This window comes from Canis aureus, chromosome 6, assembly GCF_053574225.1.
Source record: "Canis aureus isolate CA01 chromosome 6, VMU_Caureus_v.1.0, whole genome shotgun sequence".
Taxonomy (NCBI): Eukaryota; Metazoa; Chordata; class Mammalia; order Carnivora; family Canidae; genus Canis; species Canis aureus.
The window spans coordinates 44,600,014-44,619,071 of NC_135616.1; the positions used below are offsets into that span (position 1 = coordinate 44,600,014).

Here is a 19,058-nt window from a genome sequence, read left to right on the forward strand (position 1 = left end):
TATGCTGATCATTTTGACAGCCAGCATTTCTCTTAATAATAACCATAAAGAAGCGACACAAGGTCATCTAACCTGAAAGGCGCATACCTCCACGGCCACATCCATTGCGAGGCTGATCTCTGCCAGCTGCTTGCAGAAGGCTGATGCTGCTCCTGGCACCCATTTCTGGCCCCCAGCCTGGAGTTCTGATTCTATACCGTGTCCTCCAATAGTCTAACCTAACAGGAGAGCCTCGAGGATGGCCCTTATGAAAGGAGGTAGAGAACCTGCGGTCCACGGTCTGAGCAGCTGTTTTTACAGAGCTCTTTACCCCAGCACAACGGCCAAACCAAAAACCACAGGTCTTGAAGAAAGAGTAAAAGAGATTTAAAGAACAAAATGGACTGGTAGGCACGAAGCCCTAGATACGAGTTTGTGGGAAAGCATTCTAACGGTCGGCTGCCGTGAGCACACCGTGTCACACCGTGACATCACACCAATCTGGATTCCGAAGAACTGACAGTGGGTAGACCATAGTAAGGAGGTTTATCGCCCAGGTACTGGAAGGGCCAGCAGATCCACCACCCCTGTCCCCGAAACAGAGACTCTGGCTCAGATGAACTTTCTTGTTATTCTTAGTGACTGGTATCAATACGTTTTAATGCCCTTGGCCCTGAAACAGGGCACAACAGCTGTCACATTATAGTCCATGGCTTTTCATTCTACACTCGTCTTACCCGGGCACTGCTCCCAGGTCCTTCCTTGATGGGGCTGTGAGGGCTGAGGGCCTGGTGTGGGGTTCTTCCAAAGTGGGTCAAAGCCTGAAGCACACACCCCCTGGGAGGTCAAGTTGGCCCATGGCCATGACTCCTGAACATGCTTGGAGTATAACTCACTCCCATGCCTTGTGACCAATGGGGGGGGGGGGCGGTGGGAAGGTGGGAGAGCTACAGCCTAGCATCTAGAATTATGAAGCTGACTTCTTTGATTTGAGGCAAACGGTTTATGATGTGCATTACATTGGGCTGGAACATTCCAGAGCTTGTGCTTGCCTATATTGGGAAAACAGGGAAAAGCAACCCTGTGGCTGAGAGAAAAAGCCTGTGGGGCAGTTGCCAGAGCAGCTGCAGGAAAGGGGAGAACCCCCACGTTTGGAGGACTCATCCCATCTTTTAATTCCTGATGTGTAGGTAGCACCGCTGTTCCATAGGGTAGTGGTTTCTGAGGGCTCCACGGAAGGGCCACAGGACAGTGAAGGCCAGGTTGGGGGGCAAGAGGGCAGGACCCCACACCACCCTCACTTCGGCCAAAGGACAGACCGCACCCGGGCTCTGTGGGAGACGGCCTCATTAAGAAACGTGTCCTTATGCTCAGGGACAAGTAGGGGAAATTTCTGTGAAGAGCAGAGATGAATTTGGGAGAATTTTTTCAATAGCTCACATTGTCCTCCTTCCTTCTGTCTGTCTGGGCCTCTAATTTGTTGCCCGTTCACCTCACCTGACCCATGGCTACCAGGGCCACCAGCTCTGGCCTGGATCCTCTTCTCACCCATCATGACTTCTTGTCCCTTGTCACCCCAAACTCCAATTCATATGTCAGTGGCCTTTATCACCATATTGTAACTTCTGGACTATTTACATATCTTTTGACAGGAGATTCCTGGAGATGGCAATCCCGGAGATATTTTCTGGTAGTGAGCATCTGGGGCACCAGGGTGCTTGGGTGTGCCACCGTAGGGCGCTGTGTGTGTCATGCTAGCGCACGGTGTCACGCTGGGGCACTGTGTGCGTGGGTGGAGGCTGGGGCACACTGCAGGCCCCACGGGAAGGCATACTCACCTGTCCCCCAGGCTGCCTGGGGCCAGGGGGCAGGCAGGGCTTCCCGTGGCACCACCCGCGAGACCAGTGTGCTCTGCCCTGCTCCAAGGGGATGAAGCCGCGGGGTCTCAGGGCCACCAGCCCCGCATTTTGGCATCTGCAGCCACCAGGCCACAATCTGGAGACAGCGACCCGACTCCTCCGAAAGCTCTAGGGCCTGGTTGCGTGGACGCCTCCCGCAGGGGGGCGCGCCCACGTGGGGCGGGGGGCGGGGTGGGGGGGTGACACCCGCGCCCGCGCCCGCGCCCGCGCCTACCTGAGTTGGAGCGCTTCTTCGGGGCCTTGAGGCTGCGGCAGCGGCCGCCCACGGAGCTGCTGTTGTCGCTGGTGGAGTCGTGCGCGGACGAGGCGCTGCCGGTGGCCTCGCTGTCGCGGAGCACGCTCTCGTAGCCGCTGCTGCCGCCGCTGTGGTAGAACAAGGCCGTCTTGCCCATGGCCGGCGGCAGCTCGCCGCTCAGCACGCTGCTGTTGTCGCTGCCGTGGCCGCTGCTGCAGCGGTGCGGCCGGCGCGGCGGGGTGACCTTGCTGTAGGGGGAGGGCAGGGGGGGCGCGGCCGGCCGCTCCTCGCCCGCCGCCCCCGCGCGCCCCTCGGCGCCCCGCGCGCCCGCGCCGCCCTGCAGCAGCTCGGAGATGCGCCCGTTGACGGCGCGCGGGGGCGGCTTGCACGCGGGCCCGGCGCCCCGGCTGCGGCTCAGCGACTGCGTGGACCAGGACGTGGGCTTGGCCGCCAGGCCCGGGCTCTGGCCCACCGCCTGCGGCAGGGACTTGGTGGAGAAGCTGAGCGTCTTGGTGGTGGCGGCGGCCAGGCTGCGCGCCTTGGGGCTGGCCAGCAGGAGCTTGCTCACGGCCGAGACCTTGCAGGCGCCGGCCTTGGGGGACGCGGGGCCGGGGGCGGGGGCGGCGGCGGCGGCGGCGGCGGCGGCGGCCTGCGCGGGGCCCGGGGCGGTGGGCGAGGCTCCGGCGCCGCGGCCCGGGCTCCGGCCGGCGCGGGGCATCGTGCTGTCCTTGCCCGCGTGCGCCCGCCAGCCGCCGGCGCCCAGGCTCTCGGCCCGCTCCAGCGACAGGCACTCGTAGTGGCTGCCGGCGGCGCGGCCCAGGGAGTTGGTCCTGCTGGCCAGCTGCTCCAGCTTGGCGCTGAAGAGCCTGCTGCTGCTGGCGGCCTCCTTCGCCTTGCCGCCCGCCTCGTCGGCCTGCGGGCCCGCCGAGGGCGCCGGGGGGTGCGACGGGCTGCCCGCGCCGCTGCTGCAGGTGCTGTGCTGGGGGCTGGCCCGATTCTTCTGGTCCAGGCTGGACTTGCGGACCGGCGGCAGGGGGGGCGTCCCTTTGGGCCGAGCCAGGACGCCGTGCTTGGGCGACGCCACCTTCCTCTCCAGGGTCGCCTTGCAGGGCGCCGTGCCCAGCCCATTGCTCTCCGCCGGGCAGTGGTAGAACAGGCTGCCCAGCTCCTCCTGCCTGCTGGCTTTCTGGAAAGCCCTGGGCAGGCTGCTGGACTTCAGGCTCCTGTTGGCGTGCACGGGGCTCTGGGCAGCCACACCAGGCAGGGCCATCTCGCAGCCATCCACGACCCTCCTGAAGGTGTCGCTCCCAGGGGAGGCGGACACCTCCCCGCTGCTGCTGCTCAGCCTGTCCCCAGGGCTAGCCTTCCTGTCCTGTTCTGCCCTGGCCTCGGGCTTCGGGGGGCCTGTCGCGGCCTCACACCCAGTCCCCTCTTCACCGGGATAGGCGCTCTCCTTTTTTACCTCCTCTTCTCGTTTTAGCCAAGGGTCCTCAAATTTCATCTCTGTCTTTGCCCCGCCCATCTCTCTGCCGTCCTGGGACTGGGTGGCTCTGGGCACCGAGCTGACGGCGGGGCCGTCGGACGCCTCAGACTCCTGGACGGGCCGGGGGCCCATGGCTATGCAGGGGTAGACCGTAATGTTGGTCTTCATGGGGATGTAGCCTTCGCAGCTGCCCAGATCGGCCGTGTTGGAGATGGTGACCATGGCCTTGCCCAGTGTGGATATCTTGCAGCCCTTGATGGGGGTCGCCTTGTTGAAAGGGTCTTCACCCACATCAGACAAGATGAGCAAGTTGTCGGGGCCCGCCTTGGGCTTCTCTCGGCACACCACGGCGCTGTTCTGGATGCTGCCAATGAGCTCCGAGGCCGGAGGCTCCGCCATGGCCTCCCCGTGCCCGAAGCACGTCTGCGCTATGAAACTGTGGCAGGACTGCTCGCCGTCGCTGCCGGCGCTCATCTCGCTCAGCCAGGAGCTGATGGAGGAACGTCGGCTCCCGGCCTCGCCGGCCTTCTCGTCCAGGGCCAGCTTCGGGAGGGGCAGGAACTGCGTGATGCTGACCTCAGAGACAGGCGCCACGCTGGAGTAGCACTCCAGGTCCTCGCTGATGCTGCCGATGATGCTGACGGGCCGGGAGCCCGAGGCCAGGGCCTGCACGGAGCAGTCGCTGTTGAAGCTGATGATGCTGGTGGGGCGGCCGCCGTCCAGGACCCCGCTGATGGTCAGCTCCTCCACCAGCGTGAACACCAGCTCATCCTCGCCGTTCAGCTCCAGCGGCTGCTGCACGGTCACCATGGTGGTGCTCAGGATCTCCTTCTTAGAATCTGGAGAAGCTGCTGCCTGGGGCTCGTCATCACCGGGGCTCTCGGGGAACCCTTCACTCCCAGCGGACATGGATTTCTTCAAAACCTGGGGGCTCATTCCAACTGGGGGGGTGCGTACCTCGGGCTGCAGCAGGGACTCACTAGATACCATGCCGGAATCCTTGCTCAATGGAGGCAGGGGGGCGGGAGAAGGCAGGACACCCTTCTGGGTGTAGACTTTGCATCTCTGAGAGGGAGAGCTGGCCGGCTTGTACTCTGAGGTCTTGGACAGGCTGGCGATGCCCAGCCGCGGGGAGCCCATGGGCCGGGGCTTGCCTTCCACAAAGCCACAGGAGTTCAGGCTTTCCCGGCTGCTCTGGAGGCTGGAGGCGCTGTGCTGGCTGCTGCTGCCCGGGATGCTCCTCGGCGAGGCAGGGGTGGGGCTGCTGGGCAGCGCCGGGCCAGGGCCTGGGACGGGCGAGTGATTTCTCTGCATCTTGGAGGCAGGAGGGTCAGTGCCTTCTCTGTCAGTCGACTGGCCGTCAGACCCGCTATCTTCCCTATCAGACTCACAGAGTGGGTTTGTCCCGGCCCCCTGGCTTAACAGGGGACACTTGCTTGCCTGCTCCGCCCCAAACTGGGCAGGCAGCTCTTCGAAAGGAAACTGACTGGGCTCTTCGCTGCCATCAATGCAGCCCAGCCTCTCCTGCAGCTCAGCAAACGTGTTACACTTCAAACAGTCCCTCTCTGAGTGGCTGGCCGCGGCCCCTCCGGCCTCCACAGGCCGGCTATCACCCCTGGCCTTCTGTAGGGCTGGCACGATGGGGACGAAGTCAGGGGGGCCCTCGTTGTCCGTGAGCTCCTTGTCAGAGAGAGCCGTGCCATTGGGCCCGATGTAGATGACTGTGTCGCAGGACTGCTCGCTGCTGGAGGAGTAGTCAGGGTCGCTGGACAGCTGAGGGATGGGGAAATCGGGGTCCACCGAGGCCCTGGCCTGGAAGGGTCTCAGCTGGGTGGGCCTGCGCATCCTGCCTTCTTCGCAGGAGCTCTCGCCCCCGGAGGAGCTCGATGTGTACTGTGGGTGAGAGGAGGGAAGTCAACAGGGACAGCTCTCCCAAGCCAGCCCCCACCTTCACGAGCCCACAGCTGACTCCACACAGGTTCCCCCCAACCCCATCCTGGGGCTAGCCAGGTTGGCCTCCCTGCACTGGGCCATTTCTCATGATGTGCCTGAGCGGCACCCCCAGCCTGGCACATCATGGCCTCTTGTGGGAAGAACAGCCCCTGTGTGGCACGTCAGGGCACAGAGAAGGAGGTGACCAGCCCAGGCAATGTCTGACCTCCCAAGGGCTAAGGAGTCACTCCCTTGGCACCCTCCTTCCTCTCCAAAAACCAGACACAAAAGGAGAGGGGGAAAAAGCTTCCCACTTTACAAGCTGGCCCACGACCACAATCGTGGTGGCTTTCTGGCACATTCTTGTCACACCACCATTGTCCAGGCTTGCCTCTGCCTGAGAACGCTAGCAGACCCTGCGCATCAACCAGAAACCACTGAGTTAACGTGGCAAAACCCAGAAGCCTGGGAAGGATTCCTGGAAAGGCAAGGAAAGTAGGGCCATGCGAGCAAGGAGCTAACAACCCTCTTTGGGCTCAACCACTCAAAGGACATGGTCTCGACCTTCATGGGACCAAGGCAGGGAGAGAGAGAAACAGTATTTCTCATCCCTCCCCAGTGTTTCATCCCAAAGTAGCAGTGGCCCATCTGAACTACTTCGAGGTAGGGCCAGCGCTCCCCAGTAGGGGCCTGGGAGGGATGACTGGCAGCTGTGGTGGAGAAAGGGCTTTGTGGGCCTGAGGGTTTTCCTACCCTGAATGGTTGCCGGGCAGCACGGGCAGCAGTGCACACCCCTATCCCTGGAGCTCAGGGATCAGAAATACTGACCCGGTTCCCTCGGACTCCACTCCGGGGTCGGACTCCTCAAGGGCCTTCATCCACTGCAGCCCCCCGGGGAGCGCCTTACCTTTGTTTTCTTTTTCTTCATCCTCAAGACCCTTGAGGCGATCTGGATGGTGGACAGGGTTTCAGCGTAGTTGCCAGCGGCGGCCGAGATGTGCGCGATCATGGTGGTCCGGCAGTTCATGTTCCCCAGGGACTCCCGCAGCAGCATGGTCAGCTTGCTCTCTCTGCCACGCAAAGTGAATTAAGGCTGCATTAGTGGGCCATGCTTCACTTTGACTGTCAGGGTAGGACTTCAGGCCTCTACGTGACTCTTTTTGTTGGGGGAAGTGGCGATTTTTTCCCCTTTTTAAAAAAAAAAAAATGGCATACTAATGAGCATCATTTTCTAGCATGGGGCTATTTGTAGTTGGCAGCTGAGCAAGTGCTTCTAACCCCAGGGATGGACTCCATGCAAAACACCTCCCTTGGCACTGCTGTCCTGCGGTCAGGGGTAATCCTGTGCATCTGTGTCCGCACACAGGACACTGCCCCTGATGGGACCTGGGGATAGAAGTGAGAGGAAGGAGCAGGATAGAACGGCTCTGGGCATGGCTCTTCTCTGCAGGTGTCCACATGCCAGGGGTCCCTGCAAGGGAAAGCAGCCTACCAGCCACAAACTCGTATGGAAGATCTGTGTGTTTGTAATATATGCGGTTTGCACGAAGTTGCGAGAGCTTTGTTACCATTGTCTCTTACTCTTGTATTTGCACACAGCAGGAATGGAGGAGAAGCTGTTTCGTTTCCTGATTACAAGCGCGGGGTGGGGGGGACGGGGGTGCAGACATAGGCCCAAGTACTCAGCAGGAACTCAGAACTTTCTAGAAAGTGCTCCTCTGGGGACTTAGCAGGTACTGTGTGGGGCCAGGGCCCTGAGTGGTGATGAGGCCTGGGAGTTCAGAGATGGTGTTTCCAGGCTCTTCAAAAACTGATCTGGAGCAGTGGCTCATGTTTTTCCATTCCTACTCTTGTCCTAACCTTCTCCCTGCCTTGCTCTTAAAAGTCTTCTGCTTACGTCATCATCAGCTCTCATCCCCTCAGCCGCTGCCAGATGTTATTTCGGCTCCAGAGCCTTCCTTCCCTGATCCCAAGGGCAGAGGCAGGCTCTGTGTTTCCCCAGGCCCTGTGTACTTAGCTCTGTATCATGTTTGTGATGCCAGGTGCAGAGGGCCAGCCCTCACATCCCTGTCCCCGCCGGGCTGTCCGCCAGCCACCCCTGCAGAGCTGGTGCGGGGGGGGGGGGGGGGGTGGAGGTGCTGTCCAGTTCGGCAGAGCCGGTGTGAGAGGCAGGCTGCTGTCAGTGGAGACGAGGCCTTAAAAGCAGGGGAACCATTTCACACGTGACCTACATCTGGCCTTCAGGGAGCAAGGCCATGGTATACGAACCATCATTTGCCTTTCCACCTGGAACCAATTAGGGTGTCAGATCAGGACATGGGGTTCACTGTGGCTGAGTCCAGGGCAGTTTAAAAAACACATCAGGGTTTCCCTTCAAGCAAAACAGTCAGTGGTCACAGTCATGGAAGGACAGTGTTATGGACTGAGCAGATTCCTCAAACTTGTAGTTTGAAACCTAACCCCCAAAGTGATGCCATTAGGAGGTGGGGCCCTCCGGGAGGCATCTACTCCTGAGAGTGGCGCCCTCGTGACTGGGAATCGGGCTCTAATAAATAGAGGAGCTTGCTGGAGCTTCCTGGCCCCTTCTGGCATATGAGGCTGTTGCAAGAAGGCGGCTGTTCACCAGACACCAGCTCTGCCGGTACCTTATTGGACTTCCAGCCTTGAGAACAGAGAGAAATGTCAGCATCTCCCCACCTCCCGCCCCCAGTCTGTGGTATTCTGTTATAACAGCCTTAATGGATAGACAGGTAAGTGGAGTGTGCAGGAGGATCTAGGCCCAGCTGTAAACATGTAACATCCTTCACAATGTTTCCAGCAGGTGCATTAGGGACGCTCCTGGAGCTGATGGCCAGGCAGGAAGTCAGGTCCCATCCCCGGCAGACACACTTAGCCGGGACACTGCACCCGGATGGGGCTGGGGCTTCGTCTTCCCCATGTCTTCAAGGAGAAGACAGATCCCATTGGGGGAAGCTGTCATCATCTCAGTCCATCCTTACCGTTCTTGGGGGTTGTGTTCTTTCAAGTCCCTGTGCATAGTGAGGCAGTGAACACCGCCAGGGAGAGTACCCAGCAACGAATCAGTACGTAACCTTGTTCCATGTGTTCCTGTTTAAAGACACCCAATTGAGTACACCTTTCATACAAGTAATGAATGATATGCACTATTTCTTTACAATAAAACACTAGCTGAGAAGAGTTTAACGTTTTCTCATTCTGGGTAACAGGAACATAAATTTTTTTGGCTTTCAGCCTCACAATATTATCCACTGTGCTTTTCTATAAAGAATTTTATCAAAATAAGAAAGTTCTCTTATAGACCCACAAATATAGCTAGTTTTTCCTCCACAGCTTTGTCATGCACTTCAGATGTGACTTTATATACTTTCTGGAGCAGCCTGATGTATAGATCACTGAATCCACTCTTCCTTTTTCTGGATGAACCATACTGTTGATTCATGAACACTGAACTCATGCCCACAGCACTATCACTCACACCTGAACGAAGCTTCTCTAGCACAAGTAACTTCTCCATAAGGCACATCACAGCCTTCTTGCACCAAGGAACACCAGACACCCCCACCGCACTGGGGGGCCACTGTAAACAGTGAAACCACCAACACAATCACACGAATACAAACAACACGGCCCTTGTTTACAGGGAGAGAGGCAGAGCGCGGGCTTGCCCCACCTCCTGGGGAACTGGCGCATCAGCCACTCAAGGTTTGGCCACCATGCACGTCTGCACATGACAGCAAAACATAATTCGCGAATATGGAATCTGTGGGGGACGAGGTCGACGGTGCTACCAAGTCCCTAATGAACACGCGTGTTAGTCAGGGGCACACTGCTGAGGGCACACTCTGCTCACTGCTCCATGTAAGTCCTCAGGGCAAAGGAGCCGGAATAAACAGAACGTTGTTACACCGACTGTTTGCCCTGTGCCTTTCCACATGATTCCCCATTCATGAGTCAATCATAGGACGGGTTTTTTTCCCCCCAAGTCCACATCGTTGGAAGAAGCCAGGGCATGTGTGTTGCTTGGCAACCAGCATTTTAGCTCTGCTCGAGGAAAGCCAGTAAAACCACGAGCAAGACTGTCTCACATGGGCCTCTCTAGACCCCCAAATGTATCCTTATGGGAATGAAAAATGGTGGCTATAAAGCTTTGGGGTTTTTTTCCACTCCGTGATGATCTTTTAACTTGGAACAAAGACAGTTAAGTTGGGGCTGGAAGGTGAAAGAAGGGGCACGGTACTAACGGCTGAAAAACTGTAGATTTCACTCAGTGTCTTTGGTAGGAAAATAAAAATTCAATAGAGTTTCTAGGGCAAAAGTCCCAGAGATCTGGTCTGAGCCTTTGCATCCAGGCTGAGGCAAGATGAAGAGAAACAACAGGTGTGAAGCTAGCAGCCCCAGAATGCCAGAGCCGGGCTGGGTGAGGGATTCAGGGACTCGGGGGCCATGTGGGAGGGGTCCTGGCTGTGCAAGACAGTGGGGCAGGAGGGGACCAGTGACAACAGAGCCAACTGGAGTCCTGAGGAAGAGCTGTCCCACTCTTAGAAACAGCCGTGTTCTATGCACACATATTTCCACCTCCCTCCCACCCCAAACGGCATACATCTTTTAGATTTTTGGAAAAAATGTCTTGCTTCTTAAAACAAGCCAACTTTTTATTAGGCACAGCAAGAAGATACAAAAAGAGCGGGATTGTGAACAAATTTTAATAGTAATAATGCTGAGAGAGCATGATGAGCATGTACATGGGCTGACAAACCAGGGCCTACGGGTCAAACCCAGCCCACCACCTGTTTTTATAAATAAAGTTTTATTGGAACACAGCCATGCCTATTCACATGTCGGTTCTGGCTGCTTTGGTGCTACCGCAGCAGACCTGAGTGGTTGCCTCAGAGCCTGTGTGGCCCATAAAGCCACAGATGTTCACGATCTGGTCCTTTACCCAGGGCAGGAGGGGGGGGGGCAGGCCGTACTCCGATCTGGCTACCCAGCAAGGCACACACAGGTAAACACACATTACAACATCATGTGTTAAAGCCAACGGTACAACCTCTAACACTGCAGGTGATCAGGAAAGACCCCTCCGAGGTCGAGGGCTGTCCCATCGTCACTGTAACTCCCTGATTGCTAGCAACACCCACAGCTCCATGGCGACAGCAGTCTGTCTCCTGGGCTGGGATTCTCCTTCATGACAGACATTTATTTGCCCAAAACACCCCGCAAAATTCTGAATCCCTTCTGAAGGGTGGTTTGGTATCTGCAGCATGTTGTTTGGGGGCCCTGGGGGAGGTAGCCCTCCCAGAGCATCCCAGCTGGTGAGAGGTTTGGGGCTCCTGCTACAGCTACACTGTGGTGCCAGCCAGGTCATTTCATGGGAAAAAGGTCTTTCCTTTCATGAGCAATGTGAAGTTTCCAGAAAGCTGGTGATAGACCCCTGGAGGTACAAAGTGGGACATCTGTGAACTGTGTCCTTCTGAAGGAGACCGAGGTGGTGAGCTCTGAATCGCCACATCAGGCAACTTGCCCACGGCCCCATGGGACTCCCTTCAGCCCTGCTCCTCACAAGCTGGACTGTGGATGTGCATCAGAATACATGTGGGCCCACTTTAGTACAAACACAATGATGGCTAAGAACAAAGCAAGATGACACTGCCTTTTTGCTCATGTCAATTTTTTAAAAAAATTATTTATTTAAGAAAGAGAGAGCACAAGTGGGGGAGAGGCAGAGGGAGAAGCAAACTTCCTGCTGAGCAGGGCTCGATCCCAAGACCCTGAGATCATGACTTGAGTGGAAGGCAGACGCCCAACTGACTGAGCCACCAGGGGCCCTGCTCATGTCGATTCTTAATAGAACGTGGGGAAAAAAAAAGGCGCTTAGTTAATCCAGAAAACTAGTTAAGCTCCAGAACAATCTGCAAGAGAAAGACTCCTGTGGGTGGCTAGGACCACAGCAGACATATAAATCACAAACACGGACACATGGGCGCCTACCACGCATGCACACACGCATGTTCTTCTCCACAAACAAGAGAGTGTTTTTCCTTAAGTGCTATGCCATCGGCATCCCAGAATGGAAAACACACACACATTCGGCATCCCAGAATGGAAATCTGGTGAGCATCAGATATCTGAATCAAGATAACAATTAAGGGACACCTTGGTGGTTCAGTGGTTGAGCATGTGTCTTTGGCTCAGGTCATGATTCCAAGGTCCTAGGATCAAGTCCTGTGTCAGGTTCCCCATAGTGAGCCTGCTTCTCCCTCTGTCTGTGTCTGCCTCTCTCTGTGTCTCTTGTGAATAAATAAATAAAATCTTTTTTTTTAAAAAAAGATAACAATTAATATTTAAATACCAAGAAAACACTGGCATCCTTCACATTCTTAAGGATACGGCCCTGGAGCCACAGTGCATTCTGGAAACCATCCTGCTTTCTGCCCACTTTACCTGGAAACTGCTGGAATGTGTTGTAGCACCTCAGACAGACAGCTTGACATGGCAGGCAAGAGTTTCTAGGTCTCAACCCAGCTCTAGGAGTTCTGACCTCATGGCCCTGCACTCAGGCCCTCAGGCCCCTGTATCCACCCACTGACCCCAGGAGGAGAGGCGACAGTGAAAAGGAAGCATGGACAGAAAGGAAAAGAAGAGGTAGGATAACGTCATGAACTTGAGCTGGTTCTGGCCTCTCAAATGGTACTTGACACTCTCTGTCCCACTGGCCCTGCCTCCTTCCCATTCATACCCTAGTGGTCTGTGAATGTCCTTTCCTACTGTCAACCAGGGGTCACCAGTGACTCCCGAGGCCAGCCCAAGTATTGGGGACCAGGGTCCCCTTGGATGAGGGCAGTTCTTGCCTCTGCCTGACCTCTAGGTCCCAAGCAAATGCCTTTGTGACATTGTTGAGCTAACAGATTGAATCCATCCGCAGGGCGGAAAGTACTTGCCTTGAGTTGGTTTGTAAGAGATGCTGTGGCCCACTTTTCATGATCATTTGACAGACTCACACACTTTTGGGAGAAGACTTCGTACACCTTCTCTTTGGGGAAGTGGTCTTCTCTGTGGGAACGGACTTTCCTGGGCCATGTTCCCCTCAATGGTGCCAATGTTTTAGGGCATGAATGATCTGGCTCTGGTACTATAAAAGAATCAAATGCTTGGGACAAGCCATGCTATCCTTTTAAAAAAAGTTTTTTTAAGGATTTTATTTATTTATTCATGAGAGACAGAGAAAGGCAGAGATAGGCAGAGGGAGAAGCAGGCTCCATGCAGGGAGCCTGATGTGGGACTCAATCTTGGGACTCCAGGATCATGCCCTGAGCCCAAGGCAGACACTCAATCACTGAGCCAACCAGGTACCCCCCACCTCTTTTAAAAGATTTTATTTATTTATTTTTGAGAGAGCATGTAAGAGTGAGGGAGTGTACACAAGTACAAGCAGGGGGAGAAGGAGAAGCAGACTCCCCACTGAGCAGGGAGCCCGATGTGGGACTTGATCCCAGGACCCTGAGATCATGACCTGAGCCAAAGGCAGACACTTCACCCACTGAGACACCCAGGCACCCCAATGCTATCCTAATGGCATTTTCAAAAAGAGTTATGTGAAGTTAGAGTGGTTCAACTACTGCTGCATTTGTGCTGCAAATGGCATAAGCAGGCCTCCCTTGTGGGGCGCTGGGGGTAGAGTGCATAATAAGGCAACCACGGCAGAGAAGAACAGTTCTCAGATCTCTAGTGACAGGGCCTCTGGCTTGTGTAATAAAGCCCTGGCACATGTGTTAGAGGTGCCTCTAGAAGCACTGGCATCTAGCTGTGTGAGAGGTGGTGACTCCCTCATCAGGAGAGAGCTCAGAGAGCACAGGTTCTCCCTGTGGAGAACCACTCCTTGCCAGCTGAAGGACCAGCCTCAGTGATCTGATCACTATGGCCTCAGGGAGGAGTATGTGCCCTGCTTAACCTGAGACCCCTGTTGGTGGAAGGCCTAAAATGGTAACCAGAGGGAGTAGACAAGGTTAATCTAATCGTTCACTCACAGGGTTCTTTATCTGACATTTTAGAACCCTGAGGCACAAACGGCACCATTTCGGAAGGCCTCTGACCCAGGGTAATACACAAGAGAGATGTGGGGCACCTGGGGGCTCAGTCAGTTAAGTGTCCAACTCTTGGTTTTGGCTCAGGTCATGGTCTCAAGGTCATGAGATCAAGCCCCACGTTGGGCTCCAGGCTCAGTGTGGAGTCTGCTTGAGGACTCCCTCTCCTTCTACCCCCTCTTGTGCATTCTCTCCCTAAAAAAAAGTAAATAAATCCTTTAAAAAAATACATGGGAGAGATGCCTCATCTCCTTGCAATCCTGCTAATTTAGGGCTGACACCATGGTGGCTCTAGAACTTTGGTGGCAGTGCCCCATGGGAGGCGGGAAAGAAGGGATGGTGCCCCACAGGGGCCTGCTATTGTAAGTGAAGCAGCACTGTCCCTGGCAGGATGAGGCATGTGACAGGCATTCATGAGAATGGGACATTGGAAACGATCTGGATGGAAAGCCAGTTCACATAATCTAAAGGCTTTACACTGAATGTATGGGTTGGGGCCAATGAAACCTGCTTTATGACTTCAATAGTTTACCACTGTCCACATAGGAAGATGAAGTCTAAGGAAATCTGGGCTCCATGAATCCGTCTGACCCTGGGTATCAGTGTCCTATTTATCTGAATAAGATAAAATCCACATTAAGTCAACCTGCCCAGGTGCCCATAAGTAGATGAATGGATAACTGACGGGCTCAGTCAGTTAAGCGTCTGATTTTTTATTTTGGCTCAGGTCATGGTCTTAGGGTCACAAGATCGAGCCCCGCACCAGGCTCTTCCCTCTGCTCCTCCTCCCAATTCTCTCTCCTTCTGTCAAATAAATAAATCTTTTTTAAAAAGACATATTTGAAATGACTGAACTGATCATAACACATGGCTTCACTTTCAGAAGCTAAATATGTTGTGTGAAAACTTTTTTGTATGTTACTCACTTCCTTAACAACTCAAGACTCTCATCTAGAGCAAGGAAAAACTTCCATTGAGTTGCAGACCACTCAGAATTAGTAGAATCTGAATTGCCCCAGATATTCTAGGTTCCGCTCTGGAAAATGTACATTCATTCCAAGGCTGTAGCACACAGGGATGCCATAAAGTACTTTAAGGTAATTCATACAATGAGAATCACAGTAGAGACAGTCCACAGATTCCAGTCTGAGTCAGGTTGAACAATATTTTTAGAAGCACAGAGAATCACAGTTGAAAGGGTTCTCAGGGGTCATTGCATTTCCTTGCAAAGAACTGCCACTGTAGCAGCTGATCTGCTTTCTGCCAGAATATTTTTAATGACTGAGAACTTACCAACTCCTGGGGCAGCCTGTGTAATATTTTTGAATAGCCTCAATTATCAGAAGGCTCTTTCTTATACTGAACTTAAATCTTCCTTATGCTTCTAACCATGGGCACTCCCTGTATTCTAGGTGCATACTGGGTAAGAATAATCCTTGTGCACACACTGTCCCTTCACATTTTAAATGGTATTTATCATATCCTTCCTTAAAAGTTCTCTTGTTTGGGAATATTCCATAGGCCTTCTGTTGCTCTTCAAACATTTCAGTGGTCAACCAAGCTCACCTTAAGCCCTACTTCCACTACCACAAAATCCACCTACTTCCTCTCTGCTCAGAGTTCTTGTGTTGTAGAGAATATGGCTTTGGCCAAAGAGGTCTAGTCTTTGTCCTCAGCCTCTGGGAGATAATCTATGTCATACTTGTTAGAAGGGTCTTTGTTTAGGGCAGGGATTGGCTATACCAGATCAAAGGGAAACACCTGACAGTCTTAGGGTGGGGTCTGACCACACCACAAAGACCAACCGTGTGATTTAGGTCAGGGACTTTGGACCATGCAGTATGAGTTAACCTGTAGACCACGTGCAACCATGTGGGAAATCAATCAATCATGCCTATAGAATGTACCCCCAATAAAAACTCTGCACATCAAAGCTCAAGTGAGCTTTCTGGGTGGCAATACTTGTGCTTACTGTCACACACAGACACTGGGAGAGTAACCCATGTTGACTGGATGGGACAGGGCAACAGAAGCTTCGCATTTGGAACCCTATGTGCCTCTTCCTTGGGCTAGTTTTGATCTGTACCCTTTCTCTGTAGTGAATCATTGTCAGTATTCCCAGTGAGTTTTTGAGTCTTCCTAATGAATTACTAAACTTGCGCGTGGTTTGGGGGGACCCTTCAAACTTGCCTTTGGTGTCAGAAGTGAGAGTGGCTTTATGAACTCTTCTAATGTTATAGTTGGACTCTACAGAAGTCTGGGGCTGACTTGGCAATTTGAGGACTACGCTCTCAAATCCCACAGTGTGGCTAATTCCAGCTAGCTAGATCCTGAGAACCTTGAGGGTAGGAGCTGTACTTTTATTTTGATCTTTTTATTTCGACCTTTCTTTACAGTAACTTGGAAAATGTTAATGACATATTAGCTCTGTGACAGAAGGGGAAAGATCCTGTATTTATTTTTACTTTGCTTAGCATGATGGGGAGCTAAGAAAGTCAACACTTTGATGAAAAACAAGACAAGGGAAAACTAAAAACAATAACCTAGAAGGCAAATTATAGACCTTAGAAAATAGGAAACAGGCCCAAAGTTTTCCCCTGAATTCACAGATTGCCAAAAATTGTGTACGTTAATGAAGCTTAAGATTCTATCAAGAGGTGCTTAATGAGTCAATAACAAGATCCTCTGCAGACTGATCTGTAATAGATGCATGCTCATTGTTTAATCTAACATTGTTAGATGTTAGATTGTTTAATGTTAGATTGTTTAATATTAGATGTTAGATTATTTAATCTAACATTGTTAGATGTTAGACAATCTAACATTGTTTAATCTGTAGGACCAGATTAGGAGTAATGTTTTTATTGTTTACTGCAGTTCAGAATATAAATAGGACTTTGACATTTTCCCCATTTTCTGAAGTTTCACTTCTCTTTTTTAAAAAGGATTTTATTTATTTGAGAGAGAGAGAGAGAGAGAGAGTACAAGCCAGGGAGGGAAGAGGAGCAGAGGGAGAGGGAGAAGCAGATTCTCCCACTGAGCAGGGGACCCAAAGCAGGGCTCAATCCCAGAAGTCTGAGATCATGACCTGAGCCAAAGGCAGATGCTTAACCATCTGAGCCACCTAGGCATCCCATGAAGCTTCACTTCCTTTTAAAAATTCATTTGACCCCACAAGTGATGGAAGCAGCCCAAGTGCCCATCAGTAGATAAATGGATAAAGAAGTGGTGTATATATACAGTGGAATATTACTCAGCCATAAAAGGAATGAAATCTTGCCATTTGCAACCACATGGAATGGAGCTGGAGAGTATAATGCTAAGCGAAATAAGTCAAAGAGAGAAAGAGAAATACCATGTGATTTCATGCATATGGAATTTAAGAAACAAAACAAACGAACATGAAAAAAAAGTGACAGACCAAGAAACAGACTCTTAACCCTAGAGAACAAACTAGTGGTTACCAGAGGGGAGGTGAGTGGGAGGATGGGTGAAATGGGGATTAAGGGAGGGCACCTTCCGTGATGAGCACTGAGTAATGTATAGTTGTGAATCACTACATGGTATCTGAAACTAATATAACTCTGTATGTAAACTATAAAAACTTCTTCTGGCCTCAGCCATTATCGATGCTTAGACATTCCTATAGTCCAGTCATGTTTTATAGAGCCACCGCAGCCATGCAGGACAGCTTTACTGGTTGAGGGACAAGGAAATATCTCAGTTATGTTGCATTATAGTCATTTACATATACTCTGGGTAAAGACGGGCTCACTGTACTGTGTGGAAACTTTGCTGTTCTTCAAGTGAGCGTGCATTAACTCCAAGGTCAGAGCCTTTGCAGTAATCCAAAAGGGAGTTAGGCACTGATGGGTGACAGAGATGGTGGCAAGAGTCATGTTGTCCTGGTGATAGAGAGCCCCTCCCCTGATACCCACTCACTTCTGTCTTTCTCCGTAGATTTTTAAAGAATTCTCAAAAAGAGACTTAAATGAAGGTTACAAATGGAATTCTTGACATAATGAAATCCTACTCTTGCATTTCGCCTTCTCCCAAATCTTTCCCAACCACCACCAAAAAATAAACCAATAAATAAAAGAAAAGTCTGACAGTCCTGGAAACTCCCAAGGACTTCGTGTCCTTGGAAATCACCTGCCTTTCCTTTTCTTCTTTTTATTGTACCAAAATATACACAACATAAAATTTACTATTTTAGTCATTTTAGTATCTAGTTGAGCTGAACAATATTCCAATGCCTGGACATAACCACATTCTGGTTTCCATTCACCTACTGATAGACACTTGGAAAGTCTCTACCTGCTGTTGTGAAGGATGCTGCTGTGAACCTGGGTAGACAAGCATCTGGGTAAGTTGCTGCTTTCATTGCTGTTGAGCATATACCTAGGAGTGGATTCACTGGATAATATAGCAATTCTATTTTTAACATTTGAGGAACTGCCGACCATCTTCCAAGGTGTCTGTACAATTTCTACAGTCTCATCAGCCACGTGTGAGGGCTTCAATTTCTCCACATTGTTGCCAAGATTTATTTCTGTTTCCTTAATAACAGCCCTCCTAATGGATGTGAGGTGGCATTTCACTGTGGTTTTATTTGCATTTCTCTAGTGGCTAATGATGCAGAACATCTTTTCATGGGTTTGTTGGCCATCTGTACGTCTTCTTTGCAAAATGTCTATTCAGGTCCTCTGCCTGTTTTTGAAGCAAATTAAATTTTTGCTATTGTTGTTGACTTGCAGGAGTTCTTTATATATACTGGGTATGAATCCCATATTACATAAATGATCTGCAAAGACCTTCTCCCATTCCATGGCATTTCAGTCTCTTGATAGTGTCCTCCAATGCCATTTCAAATGAAGTGCCACTTCATTTCTTCAATATTCTCAGATTTTTAACTCACATTTGTGGCATCTATGGTTCAAAAACCTTCCAAAGTTGCTTTTCCTGTGATAGGCCTGCCAATAAGAGTGACCAGACATTGACTATGGAATTTTGTGAAGATGCTTGCCCAATGTGGTTCTCTTTACTTGCTAACCAGGAACCAGCTGGGGAGAACTTGAAAGGCCGTTGTTAAACACATGTGCCTAGGGATACACTTCTTTTGAAATCATGTATAACCAACTTTCAGGAGATGATGAGGGCAACTCTGCCAGAATGCCTTCTGTTATCATATATGGTTTAAAGAAACATGATCCCATGGTCTTCACAAAATGTACCACCGGGATTGGCTCTTGGCACAGAAGGGCAGTGTATAGTAATTGGAAGGAATTAAAAGGAAATTGAGTTGGAGAATGATTTCCATTACTGGCACATGTCTGAAAAATGATGTTACACAGAGGCCACAATGTAAACATTTAATAATTTGAGACAGAGTCTGCAGAATTTTAATG

At 51.9% G+C, this 19,058-nt stretch overlaps 2 protein-coding genes across 8 annotated transcripts in view; one reads left to right on the forward strand and one right to left on the reverse strand.

Annotated features, from left to right (window-relative positions):
* SMYD3 (SET and MYND domain containing 3) overlaps nt 1-19,058 on the forward strand; it is a 792,487-nt gene that overhangs the window by 739,117 nt on the left and 34,312 nt on the right. For all 5 annotated transcript variants that reach the window (XM_077901368.1, XM_077901367.1, XM_077901370.1 and 2 more), the window contains one exon: nt 17,949-18,016. In XM_077901368.1, the coding sequence (XP_077757494.1) occupies nt 17,949-18,016 (68 nt within the window). The remainder of the gene's footprint in view (nt 1-17,948; nt 18,017-19,058) is intronic.
* The window catches only part of KIF26B (kinesin family member 26B), a 439,262-nt gene that overhangs the window by 19,709 nt on the left and 400,495 nt on the right, over nt 1-19,058 (reverse strand). For all 3 annotated transcript variants that reach the window (XM_077901364.1, XM_077901365.1, XM_077901366.1), the window contains 2 exons: nt 6,456-6,618; nt 2,113-5,509 (listed from right to left, as the gene is read on the reverse strand). In XM_077901364.1, coding sequence (XP_077757490.1) covers nt 2,113-5,509; nt 6,456-6,618 — 3,560 coding nt within the window. The remainder of the gene's footprint in view (nt 1-2,112; nt 5,510-6,455; nt 6,619-19,058) is intronic.